Source organism: Cyprinodon variegatus, unplaced genomic scaffold (assembly GCF_000732505.1).
Source record: "Cyprinodon variegatus isolate N-32 unplaced genomic scaffold, C_variegatus-1.0 Scaffold1838, whole genome shotgun sequence".
In the NCBI taxonomy this organism is placed as follows: domain Eukaryota; kingdom Metazoa; phylum Chordata; class Actinopteri; order Cyprinodontiformes; family Cyprinodontidae; genus Cyprinodon; species Cyprinodon variegatus.
In genome coordinates, this window is record NW_015152291.1 from 35,896 (window position 1) to 54,438 (window position 18,543).

The 18,543-nt window shown below is 38.1% G+C and overlaps 1 protein-coding gene across 1 annotated transcript in view; it reads right to left on the reverse strand.

The window, feature by feature from the left end:
• Nucleotides 1–18,266, reverse strand: part of LOC107104669 (alpha-N-acetylgalactosaminide alpha-2,6-sialyltransferase 3-like) — a 35,927-nt gene extending 17,661 nt beyond the window's left edge. Inside the window, exons 1-2 of the mRNA XM_015404721.1 lie at nucleotides 18,149–18,266; nucleotides 17,715–17,862 (exon numbers count right to left, since the gene is read on the reverse strand). Coding sequence (XP_015260207.1) covers nucleotides 17,715–17,862; nucleotides 18,149–18,266 — 266 coding nt within the window. The remainder of the gene's footprint in view (nucleotides 1–17,714; nucleotides 17,863–18,148) is intronic.
• Between the last annotated feature and the right edge of the window lie 277 nt (nucleotides 18,267–18,543).

An 18,543-nucleotide genomic window follows, 5' to 3' on the forward strand; every position in this document is an offset into this window, starting at 1 on the left:
TTGTGGAAAGCTGATCGCTCAGAGAAGACATCATTTTTACTTAGGATTAAAATATGGTTTTCAAAATTATTTTCTTCTGCTTTCTTGCCCAAAGTTTTGCAAGATTATTGACACATCTTTCATGCATAGATATTCTGATGGGGCTCTCCTCTCTGGTCTGTAAGCTCACCTGAAAAAACAAACATTTGCTTTGTACTTTTTATTTGTGCAAACAATGATAACATGCTGAAAGACTTGTGCTTATATATAGTAAAACATACGGTAAATTATGTTTTTACTAATAAAGAATCATAGTAGCCCTGGTAATTAAAAATGAACAGTTCAGCATCTGTCAGTCCATACAACTCTGAACTGCTGATGTGTCAACAGCTGCAAAAAAAAAACAAAACAAAACTAAACCAAAAAACAGATTTACTGCTTTTCTAAGTTATAACTTTTATAACTTAATAATGCTAGATAACTTATCATTGCCTTGAGCAGCTTGCTCTGACCTCCAAGGTTTCTAAATAGAAACAAAAAAACAATGCATGTTTTCACCATTAATATTTGTCTACTTGAATGCTGTTGCCTATGCTTTTGTCCAGATTCAGTCATCAAGGGATTGTCTGCTAGTAGTGGTTAGACCAGGATGAGGTCAAACCAGGGTCTTATGTTATGTTCTCCACATTAATAGAACGACCTAACAAGACTTACCAAAACACGGGTATATCATTCTGTGAAAACCAGACCTTGAGAGAATATCCACCTCTAACTGTACCTTGTGCTTTCCTACTGTATCAACATCCACCCTATTTGGACACTGTGCTTTTGACAAAGCCTGGCTGGTGGTTTTTCCTAAAACTTATATTTAGTATTCATCAACCTACTGTAATGCTGGACTTTTCTGATGCAATGCTTCTCTGTTAAAGGGTAGAAGGTTGTAGGGAAAGCCCCTTAGGGTGGCGCTGATACAGGAAAGGCCACTATGAGGATGTTTTATACAGATAGGTTTATCTAAACGACCAGAAGTTAAAAGAAAAAATGATAGAAGGTCAGACTTGCATACCTTTACTAAAATCAAATATTTATCACTTTGTGTTAGGCTTTCACCACAGTAAATGTAGATCTTTTATATCCCTCCATGGACATCTCATTGGAGGGACTTGGGCTTTCTAAGGCAAAATTTGTAAAAATCTTTTTTTTAATCCTATTTCACTATTTTTGCCTGACTGTGATATAAGTCAAGTGAAAGTGCAGAAAATTAATAATGCATGTAATTAATCCCATCTGAAAGTAACTACAATTTTCTTAGATTTGTTCCTTTTATTTAAGTAAGTATTTCTAGTTTTGCTTTGTAGAAAGAGGAGCAAGGTGACTGCACACGAAGGCCAGAGGCTTGTTAAATAAGTGAAGTTAGTTTTTCACAGATGTTTAGAAGAATGCATCATACTTTGAATAAGAGTAAATATTAAACTCATTAACACATTTAATGCTTGAATGATGTTAATTATAAAACTGATAGACTGTCATAAAGTTGATTTAATGGAGATGTGTCATACATATTAATTGGGGTTAAACTCTAGGCCAAGGGCATCTCATTTAACTAAATATGTATCGTCTTAAATGTTTAACCTCTATGCTTCATTGTCAGATGGTAACAACCAAAGCACTGAGAAACAGAAAAAGAGAATCCATCTGTTTAGTTGTTTTGTCACGCTATATGTTTAATCATTATTGATTGAGCAGAGATAATTGTTTAAAACCTATTTTGTGACACTACTGCAACTCATTTTGGACTTCTTATCAACTCATACCAACTCATATTAACTAGGATTTCCTTTGATAAGATTCTCTTGTAGTAAACAAAGAAAACCTGATCATCAGCATACAGTACGATTTTTATCTCATAATAAATGGGGAAGCATTAAGTGCTCAGAAGGTAAACAAGTAATTTGATTGTATCTAAATGACAACAAAGAATATAAAGGAAATATTTTTTATGAATTTAAAAAGACTTTTTGCAGCAAAGACATTTTGTGAGCGGTCTTTTGTGGGTCCCAAATTCATTACATTCAAAGCTAGCAAGCCTTTTTTGACAGAAAGGCTGTGGTGCTAATAGTTTGATTACCAGTTTACTGAGTTTAGTCTATTGATCTTGATTCTTTGTATAGTATTTGAAGCTCAATTAACCATTTTTTTGGCACAGCAACAAACCAGGAATACTTGTATTTAGATCAGCAGTGTAACATCTTTTTGCAGAGTACATATCCTGTTCTTTCAGCAAAGTTGGCACTTACAATCTGAGAAAAACTATTTCCTTACTGGGATGAGAATTAGCTTTATGTCAAGCTTATATTCGCCTTTTCAAACAATTTACCATTCAACCACAACCTTAAATATGTAAGTGATAAGGTCTCAGGATGCACAAGTGCCATTTAACTGGCTGCAAACAGAAATCTCTCTCACTGAAGTGCTTTTCAAAGAGTCGGGTGTCAGTAAAGCAGAAAATTTCTCCAATTTTTCGTCTTCGTCATCGACATGCAAGCTTTCACTCATGTCGGGATGCTGCCTGATGCAGAAACATTTGTTATTAGTTGACTCCTTCACACAGCAATAATCTGTGAGACAAGTTTTTGCCTGTGGGTGGTTTTTGCGTAGAAGAATATCACACAACATTTCTCCGTGTTTAAGAAGAAGCTGCGATTCTGGGAACAAATAGTGACAAAACTCCCAAACAGAACCATGGGGGTGGGGTGTTTTTTTGTTGTTGTTGTTTTTTTGGTGAAACATTTCTCTTTTAGGAAGCCCACAGAGCAGAGTAATTTATTGTAATGATGAAACGAAGAAGGCAGCTGTGTGGGCTTGCTGAGGCAGTTTTTAATTCTGCCAGGAGGTGACATGAAGCATGGCGAACGACCTCCCCAACCTGCATTTTATTCTTTTTGTAAAGCCCCAGTGTTGTTTACTTTTATATGCAGAGCCAATTAATAAGGCAGAGAAAGAATGCCGTCTAACTGAGGAAAAACCTCCCTGTGATGCAGCTTCTTTGAGGGTGCCAGGACAGATCAAGCAGCTTATTTGTTCTGCTGCTTTTTGTCTTTGTTTCCTATGACTCGTCACAGTAAAGTACACGGAAATTATAATTTTTTTTTAATTTCTATGAATACTAATCAGGTTAGAAGAGAAGTTGGCGTGGAGACATTTCTGGGAGCAGGTGCTCAAGACAAAAAAATGAATATGTCAAAATTAATTCAGAAAATGAAATTTAGAAAAGGACCATACTGTGCATGCTTTTTAATAACAAAACACAACATGAAATTGTCATAAAAAAACGTAAAAGTTAATAAAAACTCTACTCTGAATAAATGCAATAAACTGAAGCATGATATATTCTTGTCCATAGAATGTGTTCTATATAATCAAAAAGTTCAACCACTGGCATCTTCCAACTCATTTCATTGTGGATGCTGGCTGAAAATAGAAGACATGTAAACGAGTAAAATATGGACTAATAAAGAACATTGCTATGACTACTTTTATTATCATCATTCACATTATTTAAAAAGAAGACTCCATCTTGCAACGAAGGTCACAATTTTCCTTTTTTTAATCCCCACTATTTTTAGGAGACATCAGGCCAGAAGCAATGCAGTGTTTTTTTTAGCGGCAATGTAATATTAAGTACTGTGATTAATTTAACCAAACAATGATTCCACAAACAGCGAGCTGTCAGTCTGATGCTACAGGTCAAAGGAGAAGTTGGGTGGCTGCAGTGCTTTGGCCCAGTACTCAGCACTGACTCACCATACCGCAGATCTAATACAGTAAATGTCTCTGAAATAACAACACAGTTTTGGGGGATGAGGCTGGCCAAAGGGTTCTGTTTTTTATCTTTAAATAATGATTAATGAAGAATTAAAATGCTCTCACGCAGAAAGGGCCTTTTTCTCACCCAGGGTAAAAAAGTAATACCAGTAGCGATCTATCTGTGCAGATATCTGTTCCTGTTACACAGGTTGAAAGCTTTTCTTCAGCTCCTGATTCCACTTGGTTGTTTCACCCCTGGCAACTGCAGAAAGGAGACTGAAGCTCTTCTCTTATTGATTGGGATGTGAATCCTTGAATTCCTTTCTAATAGTTGGTTTGCTTCTACAGTCACAGAAATGCAAGAAATGGAGGTGCTGAGAAGCAAACAATGATTTCTGATTAACTCCGGCATCTTTGACCTCTTTCGTTGAATTCTGGTATCAGTTAACTAAGTTTAACATTTGTCTCGTGGACTTTAATCTGATACTTAGGTTTTAATGTTATATTGCGTTTGAAGAGCAGTGGATACCGGTAGTAACGTTTTCGAAAATAATACTACTTCAAAGTTTATAATATGTATTTACATTGAATAATTAGTACATAGCAATCAAAAGTGTAATAATACAGATGTCTTTTGATTAGTTAATTTAATAAGTAGTTGAATAATCACATATTCCCTAAACATATTTCCACATCTGAATAATTATTTTAAAAATTATAAACACATGAACTAACTATGGAAAAATCTATTTTAAAGGGAAATTCACTCTTTTTTTTAATATGATATATATTAGTATTATTTATTTATTTGGTTTAAGCCACTTATTTCACAATAGGCTGAGCTATTATTGTTTTTGTTTTTTTTTTATATGAAAACCCTTTCTTGTTAAAGAATATCGTATGCTCTATTTTCTATTAGGGAAAACATTCACTTACAAATATTGTAAGTTTGAATTTGTGTGTTAAAATATGTTCTAGAAAACAAAGCAACATACATTTGTTTCAGAAGACAAACAAAGCAGAAAGTTCTGCCTTATCCAAGACTTTTTCAGAAACTGTGAAGAGACATTAATCCAACCTGAAATGTGTGGAGGAGGGAGGTTGAAATAAAAATGACTGCAAAGGAAAGCAAAACAAAAAAAATTGCAAATGTTCTTTGCGATTGAGTAAATAATGTAAATTATTGCATACTGTTTATTCTCACCCTGCGTCCATCGAGTGAAGAGCAAAGAGAGGGCTTGAGTTGAAGAGCTGCTTGTTGAATGAGGTGCATCCTCTGTGGAGGACTTTACTGCATCTCTGATTATACAGTACAACACTGGTGTGTAATCTTTAAAACAAACTAAATGCTGATATTTTCTAGAAATAATTCAATGTCCATAACTTTATTAAGCTGATGTGTTATTGCTGGTATTTGACTGAGGTTAAACAGAGAAGGAAAAATGTTGAATTAGTTGAAAATGTGTTCTCTTGATTTATCAGCCTCTCTGTAATCCCAGGTGGGACCAGGATGAGGCAAGTAGGTGAGAAAAAAAAGAAGTGTTTTGTTTTTCATATCTGTCTGTTACGTTATTGCCTTTTTCATCCTTAACATTTATATTACTGTTCTATGTGATATTGTCGTGTTGATTATGGTTTCATTCCACAGTAACAGCCCAAACCCAACAGTACCTTTTAGTTTAAATTTTGTTAGAACAGCATACTTATTTATAATATTTTTCTCAAAATTCTTTAAAGTTAATCTTTACTTTCTTATCATATCCCACTCATTATGCTGTCTTCAGCTAAACAGCATTTCTTTTAAAGCTGTTCAGGTTAAAAATACCTTTGTATCAAAGATTCGAAGTCTCTGTGGATGAGCTGGAGTGTTACATATTTCTGTGCTGGTATTTTATCCTTCTCTGTATATAAATACTGATTTTATTAGATTTAAAGTAGTGTTGCGCCAATGCCATTTTTGGGCCCCGATACCGATACCCGATACCTGGCTGTGAAGTATCGGCCGATACCGATACCATAATAATGTAAAATAATTGCCATCATGGCTTTGTCAAGCTGCTGCCTACCTTTGTGAAGCAGGAAAAAAATCTAATACAAAGTGAATCCATTAGAACTTTTTATTGCCTACCAGGAGTGGGTGACAATAGTTGAATAAACTTATTGCTCTCAAAATGGTATCGGTGCCCTATTTGATGGTACTTGCCGATACCGATACCAGCATTTTAGGGCAGTATCGGGGCCCCGTCCGATACTGGTATCGGTATCGGTGCAACACTAATTAAAAGTAAAACATTTTTTTCATTACAAATCAACAGCCCTGAAAAGATAAACAGATCACGCTTTAGACTCTGTTTTAGCTGGCTTATAACTCAGCTCAGAAAGTGAAGAATTTTTTTGCTTGTTTGCAAACGTATTGGTCAGCTTAAACCAGATCAGTTTTTTTTTAGAGTCTGTTTCATACAAAAAAAAGTGGACTAAAAGTTACAAACAGAAAAATAAAAACCAACATGACATAATAAAAAGGCAAATACAGACAGCATACAGACAAGTGATTCTATTAAAGAATAGATTCAGGAAGTAGATATAGGTAAATAACAAAGTGGTTTAAAAATATCTGAAGTCAAATACATACAACTAACTATTCTTGTAGGCATTGCAGCATTTGTGAAAAGACCTCAGATTCATCACCTGTGAAATGGCTGATCAGGATTGCTGTTTGCTGTAGACGCTCCAGAAAAACTGACTGGTAAATGAGATAAGGAAGCATTTGGCTGCTTGAGTGTTGGTTTGTACTTGTTTTTTCTTCCTTTTTATTAGTGATGGAAATGGTAATTCATTTGAGTTAACTGAATCCTCAGAATCAGTTTAATAAAATGATTTATTCTAAAGATTTGTTGCAAATCATTCATTTAATTTAACTACCGTTTCAGTTTTACAGTTGGAAATGAACATAGCTTTGGTCCTATGAAGGGCGCTATTTACATAGTTATATCTGCATTTTCTGCTCCTTTACATTTATGACAGGCAACAAACATGGCTTTGCTAAAAATAAGTGTGCTCATATATAACTTTAACACGGTTTTATGTTTCCTAAAAGTTAAAAGAGGTAACAAATGTCAGACAAACCTTTCAAGCTCTTACCACGTTGTTTTTAATTTCTAGCAAAGAGAAATCAGTTGGCTTAGATGAAAGAAATTAATACAATATGACTGGATTATGACTTTTGGATTTAAAATTTAAACAAACACTTATAAAAAACTTACATCTAAAAATGTATTACATAAATCACAGTATCATAAATTCCATATAAAATTAGTCCTATCTCAGTTCTTAGGAATAAAACGTGTGTAGGGGAAGCAGCCGGGTGATTTGAGTGCTGCATAAACCAGGCCATGTTTCTTCAAGCCTAAAAACGGTCTGACATCGTGAATGAATCCATCACCGATTCACTAGGAGAGAGAATCAGCAGCCTGAAATGCTCCTGACTCTCCTGAACTTCGACTCAGTCAGACACGAGAGAATCAGCCTGATTCTCTCTTGTCTGTCTTGTCACTGATACATATAGTACCTGGGTCGGTAAATCAGCGTGATTTTCAAGTGCTACTTGAAAAATCTTTCTTTGACATCATATCTCTATGTTAGCTCAGCAAAGCTAACTTCAGCCGTTGTTGTTTTTTTCCCTACTTGCTTTGATTCTGTTTTATCTTCCTGTATTTTAATCATGTAAAGCACTTTGCATTGTCTTTGTACTGAATTGCGCTATACAAATAAATTTGCCTTGCCTTGCCTTGCCTTGGTATTCCAGGCTTTAGCAGTTAGCTTGTTGTAACGTATACAATTGCGCGAGTCACATAAAGCCGAGGTTCCCTCCCGACTGACTTGTGCAGTTTAAAAAAAAAAAGAGAATGTAATGAATCAATTATTGATGGTGATTCAATCCAGTTCCTTCAAACAAGGGCTCGGTTCATTTCAATGGCTGGTTCTGAACCAACCAAACACTGCTTCTTATTTATAGAATCTCTACTTCACAGACGGACCTTGATGGGGAGAATGGCTCACCTGCAGGTCTTAGGCCCAGTCCCATTTTTCTCTTTTGCATTCGTTTTGGACCCTAGAACTTTGTTTTGCGTGTTCACTTGTAAGGATAGTGTGTCCCATTAATTTTAAGAGTTAGGGGGAAGTGCCCTACAACCCTTAAATGATCCCTTCAGACCAAGTGAGATCAGGAGCTGACTTAGGAAAGAAGTGGCCTCCCAGAACTTATTCAGTGAAAGGAAAAATGCTGTCCGGCTGTTGAAAAGAACTGCACAAATGTAAGTATATTTTTACAATTAACCACGCATTTCAAAAGAAATATGTTGGGATATCTTAGATAGATGTAAATACAACTGAAATCCTTACTGTTGTGTTAAAACAGAACAGTAAGCCATTGTAACGTAAGTAGGATGATTATGACCGCGGTGGGGTTGGTTGGAGGTCGGATGTTCGGGGTCCACAGGGCCAACGGGATCTAGCTCACGGTTGATCCAATTGAGAGACTCCAATTTCGGTCAGCGTCTCTGCCGTTTTTCTGACAGGCTGTTTTTGTTTACACTCCCCTACCTTCTATCAAAAACTATACAGCATGTCTTAGAGCAAAGCTTCAGACTTCAAACTGTCAAGAGGCAGTGGTTGGTGGTCAAACTAACATCAGCTGCTTACCTGCTTCAGTTGCCCTTCTCCTGTTACCCAGAGCTACAACCTCGAGGAAGAATCTACCCATCAGATAAACCCCACAAATACAAAACCCTAATCTTACAGATGCTCAGCTTTCCTGGGCCGTTTAAACCATCTGCTTTCCAACAAAGCAGCTGAGGACATCTCCAGAACCAACGGTAAGTACTTTAGCTATTTGTGCTTCACCTGGACTCTTCTTAGTGTCTCCTGTTCTTGCTTCACACCATCAAAACACAACTGAGTAAAACAAACCGATTAAATTTGACACAAATCGTGAATGCTGTGGAACACCTTCAAAATGGCTTCAAATACTGTATGCACAGATGCACATGTCTGACCTTTCATATACATTTAATTGCTTTTACTAAGTCCCTTTGAAATATCCTTGACATTCCAGGCCGATGACATTCAGGATATTTTATTAATGTTTTTATAAATTCAAAGTGCCAAATCATAAAAAGTATTTCATAAATAGCTGTTAATATGCATTCATGTGTCTCGTAAATGAACGGTCTAGAGCTGTGGTGTACAACCTTTCTGCTATTAGGGCATTTTTCTACGGATTAAAAATTGTGAAAACTTATTTTATTTTTGTTTTTTTCCCGATTCTACCTGCTCAACAATAAACTAGGCTTGCAATATTTGATTAAAACAAGCAAAGAGGTCTAGATAGATTCAAAATACAAATCATCTTGCAGGTCTGCTGTTTAGAAAACTAAACAAAACAGAATATGTTGGCCAAAAATCTTTTAGACTTGCAATCTTTGCCTCTTTTTTTGTGTTTGTATTGTGAGCAGAAGAAAAAGGTCATGCATATGACCCACTACTGCTTAATTTAGCTAATTTCACTTCTTAGAAAAAAGTCACTGCATGTTTATGATCACTCACTATTTGAACTATCTGAATATTTATATTTCCTTCCAATAGCTGTATATATCATATGAAACATTCAATGTCAAAATATTTGATTTCCCATGTTTCCCTTTTTAGGAACATGGAAATTCTCTGGAGAGGGCTGAGTGTGTAGCTGAACTGTTTTGAAAAAAAAAAAACATTTGAATCTGTGTGCAAGATTCATTAGACATTGTTTTCTGAAGTTCTGGAAAGTGTGGCCATTTAAATGTCACAGTGAAAGGGGATTTTTAGTATAATCACACAGATAATCAACAGATGTGGCAACAATATGCTCAGAGCAACTGTCCAGGAGGGTTCTAGATTGCACTTACTGTCATAGTTCTGTTTCTATTATGTTTTCTTTTGAGTTTTCAGTTTTACTTTCCTCCATGTTTTCTTGTTTTAGTGTTTTAATTCTTATTTTGTTGTGTTTTCTGGTTGTTTTCAGGTTTTTATTTGTTGCCCTCTGCTGCACTCTTGTGTTCTCCTCTTTCTCTAGCACTTTTCCTGCCTGCTCTGTTCACACCTGCTCCCAATCTGCTCCTTAGTCCTCTCTTTGTTTCAGTCTCCCATAAATACACCCTCTGTTTCAGTTCCTCAGTGCTGGTTCCAACTCCAACTCCGTCTCTCTGAGTTCTCCTCATCGTGATTGTTTTTTCCCCAGATGTCTCCATGGTTTCGGGTTTGTTTGACTTTGTTTTCATGTTTTGATTTTTGGATTCCTGCCTCTGTGTTCAGTTTACCCTTCATTAAACCAACAAGAAACTCACCTCTGCCTCTGCATTTGGGTCCTCAAACCAAAACCAAATCCTGAAACTTATCTGTTCCTGAACAGACAAAACATGCAGCAGCTGCTGCACACGGAACAGTTGATGCAAAACAGTGTCTCGCAGAACAACAGAATCTATAACGGTAATATTGGGAAACAATTTATCTGATCTGCAAAGTATAATAAGAATATAATTTTAAGTGTAAGACACAGTAATTTTGCAACCCCACAGCTGAAATAATACAACCACTCCTGGTGTAAATCAAAATCCCAATTCTGTACCACGCCATAATTGCTGTCTTGCTCCGTTCTATCATGTTGGTTCTGGTGTTAGCAGCTGATAAAGTAATGTTTTCAACATTCATGAAACTTGCAATTGTTTACTTCAACCCACTATTAAATCATAGCTATGGGGGACTTGGAGAACAAGCCCATGGTGCTCTTCTATCCAACACCTGAGAGGCTGATAAATGTTTGACTGTTTCACTTTCATATATCAGATAATATTCTGAACTTTTAATTTCTCATCCATTATTGTTATTTGTTTGGTTAGCTCTTAACCAAATGGAATGTTTTAGTGATTGAATTTTAACTAAAGTACAGTAAATAATAGAGGATGTGATTAATGATGGTAAATAAACCCTCCTATGAGAAATGTGCAGACTCTCCTTGCTTTTCTGAATTTGGGATAAAAAATGCTTTTATGTAAAATTTTAAAACGTATCTTTCACAAGTCATTTTTGCAAGACATAACCCTGGTAAATATACAGGAAGGCACTGTTCTAAATCCCACTTTAAAGCTTTTTAGTTTTGTAAAGGACTTGGCAATCTAGATCAGGTGTGTTTTATTTCTATTTCAAGTTTGTTTGACAATTTCAATTGTTTTTTTGAATGGTTAGTGTCTACTAAAAAGTTGAGGACACAAACTTTAATCCTCAAAATTTAAGCTGTACTGACTTATTCTAGGCGCCAGTGGGAAGGTTGTTTTGTTGCTCTCCTTTGTTTATTCCTTTGATATGCGGTGGTTTTTTTGCAGGGATTAGTCTGTCATACTGCACTTCCTTAGGGGGCAGAGATATTGAATTTTCCCTCCCTTGAGTTCCTCTTTGTTTCTGGTTCAATATTCCCCTCCATTTTTCAAGTCTTCTGTCTCTCAGGGGATCCCCTTTATAAGAATTTTCTGAACACACACCATCTTTGCTTCTGGTCTTTTTATCAGCTCTATCAACAATTGGTTATTCTGACCCTTTAAACCTTTCCTAACCCCCCATTGCTCAGTCTATCTCTGTCTCTCCACTAGTTAATAACCTTGACATCCTCCTGTAGCACATCCAGTGAAGACACAAAGCAGTGGTGTTAAAGAATAAAAGGTACAAAGGGTCCCTTAATTACCCTTATGTCACTGTTTTGACGTCGTGCACTGTGGGTTTTAAAGTAAAGCACCAACTGACTTGGTAATCCTGGGTACAATAAGCTCTGTACCATCAGACTCACATTATGCTCCATTTAAGTGATGATGATGAGGAGGGAGAGCACCATGGCATAATGAAAATATCACTGCAGACAAAAAGCAATTTATTACCCCTAAGAGCTGCAGGAAAATGCCATGGGTACAAAGCATGGTCCTGTCCCGGCCGTGATGATGACACATTTCTTTTCTGCCTCTTTGTCTTCATTATTTAGTCTCCTCTGTTGTGAAGTCTTTGCTGTGACATGAAAACTTTGATGTCTGAGACCATGACGAAATAAAACAATTAGAATCACATATACTGATTAGGATTTTTTAAACGACAGCTTGAGAAAAAAAACTTAGCGTGTTTATATCCTCTAGATGGAGTGATTTTTAAAATGAGAGAGATATACCCTCATACTTTTTCTTTTTTTTTTTTGGAAAAAGAAAGGTGATGTTAATCAAAATGCACCTGATGATCAGCAAACCACACCACTTTTGTTTAAAGCAGGTGTTTTTTGCAGATGGCTTGTTTTAGTCGTTTTACTCTAGAGGCAGAGTCAGATCCTGTCTGTACAAATGTCAGTATTTCAGAGTGAATGTCAAATTCACCTCAAGGTGAGAGTGTGTAATGCTTAGAAAAATTGCAAAGAATCCTAGAGCTCAATCTCAGATTTAATCACCATGTAAAATCGCTGAAGTGTTTTTGAAACAATGTTTTTTAGACAGATGAAATTGAAGTAGAAATGTGTGCCTATACATCACTAAGCACATGCATGCAGAGATGGTGATATAGGTTCTGGTTTTGCAGCCACAATTACACCGTTTTTATTAGAGCTGCAAAATACTTACCTCGCAAGCAAGATCAATTGTCTCGAGATTTGTGAATTTAAAAACTCCCAAAATTACATCTTGCCAGAAGCCAATAGATGCATTAGCCTCAAAGACAGAAATGGTTTGGAAAAATGAAATACAGTCAACCAGAAGAGACAGGCTGAAGCGAAACAAAATGACTGCATCATTGGACGCATCGTAGACTTTGCTATTCAGCCTGTTTTAGTTGAGATACCCTTGATTTCCTTTTTGAAAAACAAGCAAAATGATGTTACTTGTGCCTTTGTGGATGAGAAAGATGATTAAGCATTGTTCCTGACCTGATTTCGTAAACATTTGATTTATCAGTTATCTCTGCTCTCTATGAAACAAGAATGTGATATGTCACAGCTGCTACTACTGCTGTGACTGGCTCAAAGCTTGACATTGGAGGTAGGAGCCACTTGTTGATTTACCCAATCAGCTTGAAGAGGTTTCATGCAGGATTATGTAAACATTGTGAAACAGTAAAGAAACAAAAATGTGTCCTAATAAATAGATTTAATCATTAAGGTTATTGTTATCACAACCTCCAGTAGTGCTGCTGTATGAAATACTTTTCTGTGTGAAGCAATACCAAATCTAATGTCTGTCTTAGCTTAGCTCAAAAAGGGTCATTTACAAGACAATCTTAACTGCAAATTTACAAATACAATTTTGCAAGAATAAAATGGTCCAGTCAAAGTCTAGATCACAATGTGACTGAAATGCTCTGGTGGATTCTTCTTCAACAAACAACAAATGCAAGCAAAAAAAGTCGCTGCAAGCTCATCCAGGAGGAGCATGTCTTGCATGTCAATGACTTGTTGCAATCAACTCATTTTCCTTATCAAAAACTTTTAACCAATCTGAAAGTATTGTCTCTGTAACGTGCTTTAAGATGGCATGTGCTGTGAATTAGCACTATAAATGAATTTAATTTAATTCAATCTGAACAATAACACAATTCTTCAAAACCTCAATGAACTGTAGCAATGCTTAAAGTTGAGTGGGGCACAAACAAATAATAAGTTAGACAAAAAGTCACACAGAAAATGACCACTCATTGCCTCCAAGGTGGTTCAAAAAGCTTTGGACTCATTGGGAGTTTCCAGAATACACTTTAAAGTCGTAGGGAAATCATATTTAATTTCAAATCATTCTGGCTTAAACATGTATATGAATGTATTCTTTATCATACCCTTTTGTCCCCAAAGTTAGAAAATTCCTATTTAAAAAAAAAAACCCTGTCTTAAAATCTTTTTTTTTTTTTTCGTCATTCTATGCAGGCCAGTTATACGTCAGCTTGTACACCTAAATTCACCAAATCATATATCAACGGTCATCTGTCAATCATATTTTTTCAGTCATAGGATCTCGATTCATATGTCGTAGCTAATATACGCAACGATACCATTGAGTTCCATCCCAGTGTTCACAGGGATGGACATCTGTGTCTTCTGCAGGAGTAGAGCTAACAGAACTGGCAGCGTTGTGAGGCAAGGGCTCAAACATATACGGCTGTAAGCCTTCTACACCAAACCAAGCTTCTGCCGCCCTGGCGTTCTCTTCCACAACAACTTTGTCCCCACTTTCCTCCTCTAAATAAAAAATGTATGACGGAGGAGACTCATCCACGACGTCCTACACAAAACTGTCCTCCTTTTGCATATTTCTGCTGCCCATAGCGTTCCTTGATAGTGTTGTTTCCAAGCCACCAATTTAGTACTACATGGTCCCAATGCAATTTCCCATTTGGAACCTACTAGCACTAAGTTGCTAACTGTTTAGCAAGATGCTTCCGAGACACCGGCCACTTGCTTGTGAACCTTCCGCCACAACAATCCCGTCCCCTTGATAATCGACCAATCACATTCACTTTATTGACTCGTGTAAAGTCGGGCACCACTCGGGAGGAGGTTTTCCATGTTCAGTTATGCAGTCAGACAACAAAGCAAAACCACTGTTATAACAAGTTGAAGGTGAAAAATAGGAGCCTTACTGAAAATACTTGACAAAAACAGTATTTTCCACTTTTAAAATACAAATACACATCTGCAAAAAACATATACACCACTGCAAAAACCACATATAAAGTTATGGCATATGATGAGGCAGTAACAGCATGGATTAAATGAATGGTTTAAAACAGCAGGGCCAGATCTGGATAATTGCAAGCTGGCAAGAAAACAAGACCATTTAACATGTATGAGATGGAACAGAGAAACTGAGGTTACCTAACAGATAAAACAAAACATGATAGGAACAAAGCAAAATTAACTTTGAGTATGGGACCCCAAAAATAAACTATGAAGCTTAAGCTTGCAGTTCCTGTTCTGATGAGAGCCTGTGGTTTCCATGACCCATGACTGAGAATTTACACAGGCTTGTTGCGATACAATGATACCCTCAGGTTGATGTGAGAGTATGAGTGTACTTCTGGATAAGGGGAACCCCTCCGGTTCAATCTGAGATGCAGATAACAAAAGCTGTTCGTTCATTTGTTCCTTCGTTCGTTTCTTTGTTTGTTCCTTCGTTCGTTCCTTTGTTTGTTCCTTCGTTCGTTCGTTCCTTCCTTCCTTTCTTTCTTCCATCCATCCATCCATCCATCCATCCATCCATCCATCCATCCATCCATCCATCCATCCATCCATCCATCCATCCATCCATCCATCCATCCATCCATCCATCCATCCATCCATCCATCCATCCATCCATCCATCCATTTAATATTTCATTAGGAAAATATTAAAGATAAAATGTAATTAAGTATAATAATTTGCTTTTGCTGTTGACTGAAGATCTGTTGTGCATAGGCAAACAAATCTGCATGTATTTTATAAGAAAGATTAGGCCCTAGGCATGTTTGCTAATCAGAACTGCTGGGATGGGAAAACCACATTTAAACACAAAAAGCACAAGCTTTATTCTGACCTAGTGGAAAACAGGGAGGATATGATCTAGTCAATAGTTTGCTTCCATGTACCATTTTACAAAAAATTGTCTGAAGCATGCGGCCTCAGATACCTCAAATCATGCAATCAATGAAAAACTTGATCTCGACTTATGACAAAACGAATAGCAATTTAATGATGAGTGGTACATCATCATACTTTTTCTGAGTTCTACTCTGCTGCATCACGCTTGATCTAGGCTGCTGTGTTTACTGACACTCTGCAAACAGAGAGCATCCATCATTCTAACTTGCTTCACACCCGCAGCATTTGTCCCCCTGTCAACTTTACAGGGGAAAAAAAATAAAACACAAACACCCAAATGACCGAGCAGATGGTACTAAATGGCAGGAGCCAAAACAGAACATATTTTCCTGCTCTCGACCTCCCTCCTGACTTGCACGGAGCAGCGCTGAGCCTGGCTTCCACTGATCTCCTCGTCTCCGCCTGGCAACCGGCCCTTTAATAATTCTCTTAGAGCAGAAGACGTTGTCTGATGCTTTCATGCCCACCACCTCCCCAGCAGTTTTCTCTCATTAATTCTGCATCACCCCAGTGATTCTGATGCAAAGACTTTGAGGAGAAGAATGATCTTAATCTGTGTCCTTTTACATTTAAGGTACATTTCTTTGAGTTGTTTGTTTTATAAGCAATCTTTCATGCTTTGTGTAATCCTCAAAGATTATTGTTTTTCAGTCAACTTAATTTGGGGATAAAATATAACATTTAGGTTAATTTAGAGTGCAACTCTCACATGTAGATGGATAGATTCATCAGTCATCCAAAAGCATGAAAAGCTTTGGCTGAGAAGATAAAGCAGGGTGGCAATCTTTATCCCTTTTCTGCAGTATTTACCCTGCTGTATAAGGTCTCTAGACTCTTCATTGTGGGTTTTTTATGCGTTTCAACCAATCTAGAGCAACAAATACAAGGAAGGAAATGTGCAAAAGAAAACATTTACTAATATTAATGATCTTCTGATTATCTGAAAACCGGTTCACAGGTAAAACAGTCTCAGGAGAGACTCTGAGACTTCACCAGATAGTTTCTCCAGCACTGCTGGGGGAAGCATGAGAGGCACAGGGTCTCCAGTGTGTCATGGGCTTTACCTTGGGCCTCCTCTAGGTGGAATATGACGGAAATACCTCCCTGGAGAGGTATCGGGGGGGCATCCTCAAAAGATATCCAAGCCATCTATGCTGACTCCTCTGAACCTTAGTTATTTGCACCTGCAGAACCAGCAGAACCACATTATCCATAAAAAGCGAGAACAACATCCACTGTTTCCCAAACCAGACCCATTTACACCTTTTATCCTGAAAGTCCTGCCAGAGTCCAACATACAGGTCCAACTTAATACCAGCAGTGCATACCAAGTCCCTGCTCTGCTTCTACTGTACATCAACCGGATAGCTCCTAGAAAAGGGACCTTCTGGCCATCCTGGACAGCCCCCCACAAGACACTACAAGGCAAGGATGAAAACCAGCCTTCTCCTCCTAAAGCCAAGGTATTACAGTTAGCCTGACTTTCCTTTCCAGCAGCTTGGCATAGGCCTTCCTAGGGATGCAGAAAGTGAGATACCCCTGTAGCTAGAACACACCCCCTCGTCTTATGTAGGAAAACCACCACTCCAGTACAACATCCACAGACCTAAGATACTCAGGGTGGACGACATCCACCCCAAAACCCTTGCAACGGTGGTGTTTATTGACCACTATGGCGACTTCAGACTTGGTGAGGAACAAGTGAGCATTCAGTCTCTGCTTCCACCACAGAAGGAGTGTCAGTTGTGTTGAGGAGACCCTCAAAGTATTCCTCTCACCATCTGACAATGTCCTCAGTCAAGGTCAGCAGCTCTTTGCTGCCACTTAAAACCATATTGGTGAAAATCTGCTTCCCCTTCTGGAAGTGTCAACCACAAAGAATAGTAAAGGAGACAATTGTTTTGATATGTGAATACATTTGTCTCTTTGTATAAGGAAAAACAATTTTTAAAAGTCAACTCAAAGATTTGAGTTGACTTGGATTCACTGACATACCTTTAGTTTTTAAGAGCTTTTTCACTTGATTAGATTATTTATTTTTTTTACTCAATTTATCAAATTAAGCCTTTTTGGATTGCTTGGGAGGGGTACTAGATGGCGCTCCAACTGTGGACTCCATCGTTTTACTGTAGGACTTCAACGCCCACATGGGAGTGACAGTAAGACCTGGACAGGGGTTATCATTAGGTACGGCCTCCCCGATCTGAACTTGAGCGGTGTTCTGTTATTGCACTTCTGTGCTAATCACAGTTTGTCCATAATGAACATCATGCCGGTATGAGGATCAGCACATCCGAATCTGAGGCCATGGTTCTCCACCGGAGAAAAGTGGACTCCCCTCTTCAGGTTTGTGCCGAGTCCTTGTCTCAAGTCGTGGAGTTTAAGTATTGCGGGGTCTTTTTCACAAGTGAGGGAGAGATGGAGCGTGAGACTGAGAGATGGATTGGTGCAGTGTTGGCAGTGATGCGGTCGCTGTATAGGATTGTCGTGGTGAAGAGGGAGCTGAGTCGGGGGGGCAAAGCTCTCAATTTATCCATCGATCAACATTCCTACCCTCACCTATGTTCATGAGATCTGCGTAATGACTGAAAGGACAAGATCATGAATACAAGCGGCCGAAATGAGTTTCCTTAGCGGGTTGGCTGGGCGCACCCTTTGAGATCGAGTGAGAAGCTCAGTTACCCAGGAGGAGCTCGGAGTAGAGTCTTTGCTCCTCCACGTTGGAAGGAGCCAGCTGAGGTGGCTCGGGCATCTGTTTCAGAAGTTCATGGTTGCCTCCCTCAGGAGGTGCTCCAGGCATGTCCCATTGAGAGGAGGCCTCGTGGAAGGCCCAAGAAACGCTGGAGGGACTATGTCTCTGAGCTGGCCTGGTGTCGCCTAGGGGTCCCCCCAGAGCAGCTGGAGGAAGTGTGCGTTGATCGGAAAGTCTGGGCATCTTTGCGTAGACTGCTGCCTCTGCGACCCGGCCCCAGATAAGCAGAAGGAAATGGATGGATGGATGGATGGATGGATGGATGGATGGATGGATGGATGGATGGATGGATGGATGGATGGATGGATGGATGGATGGATGGATG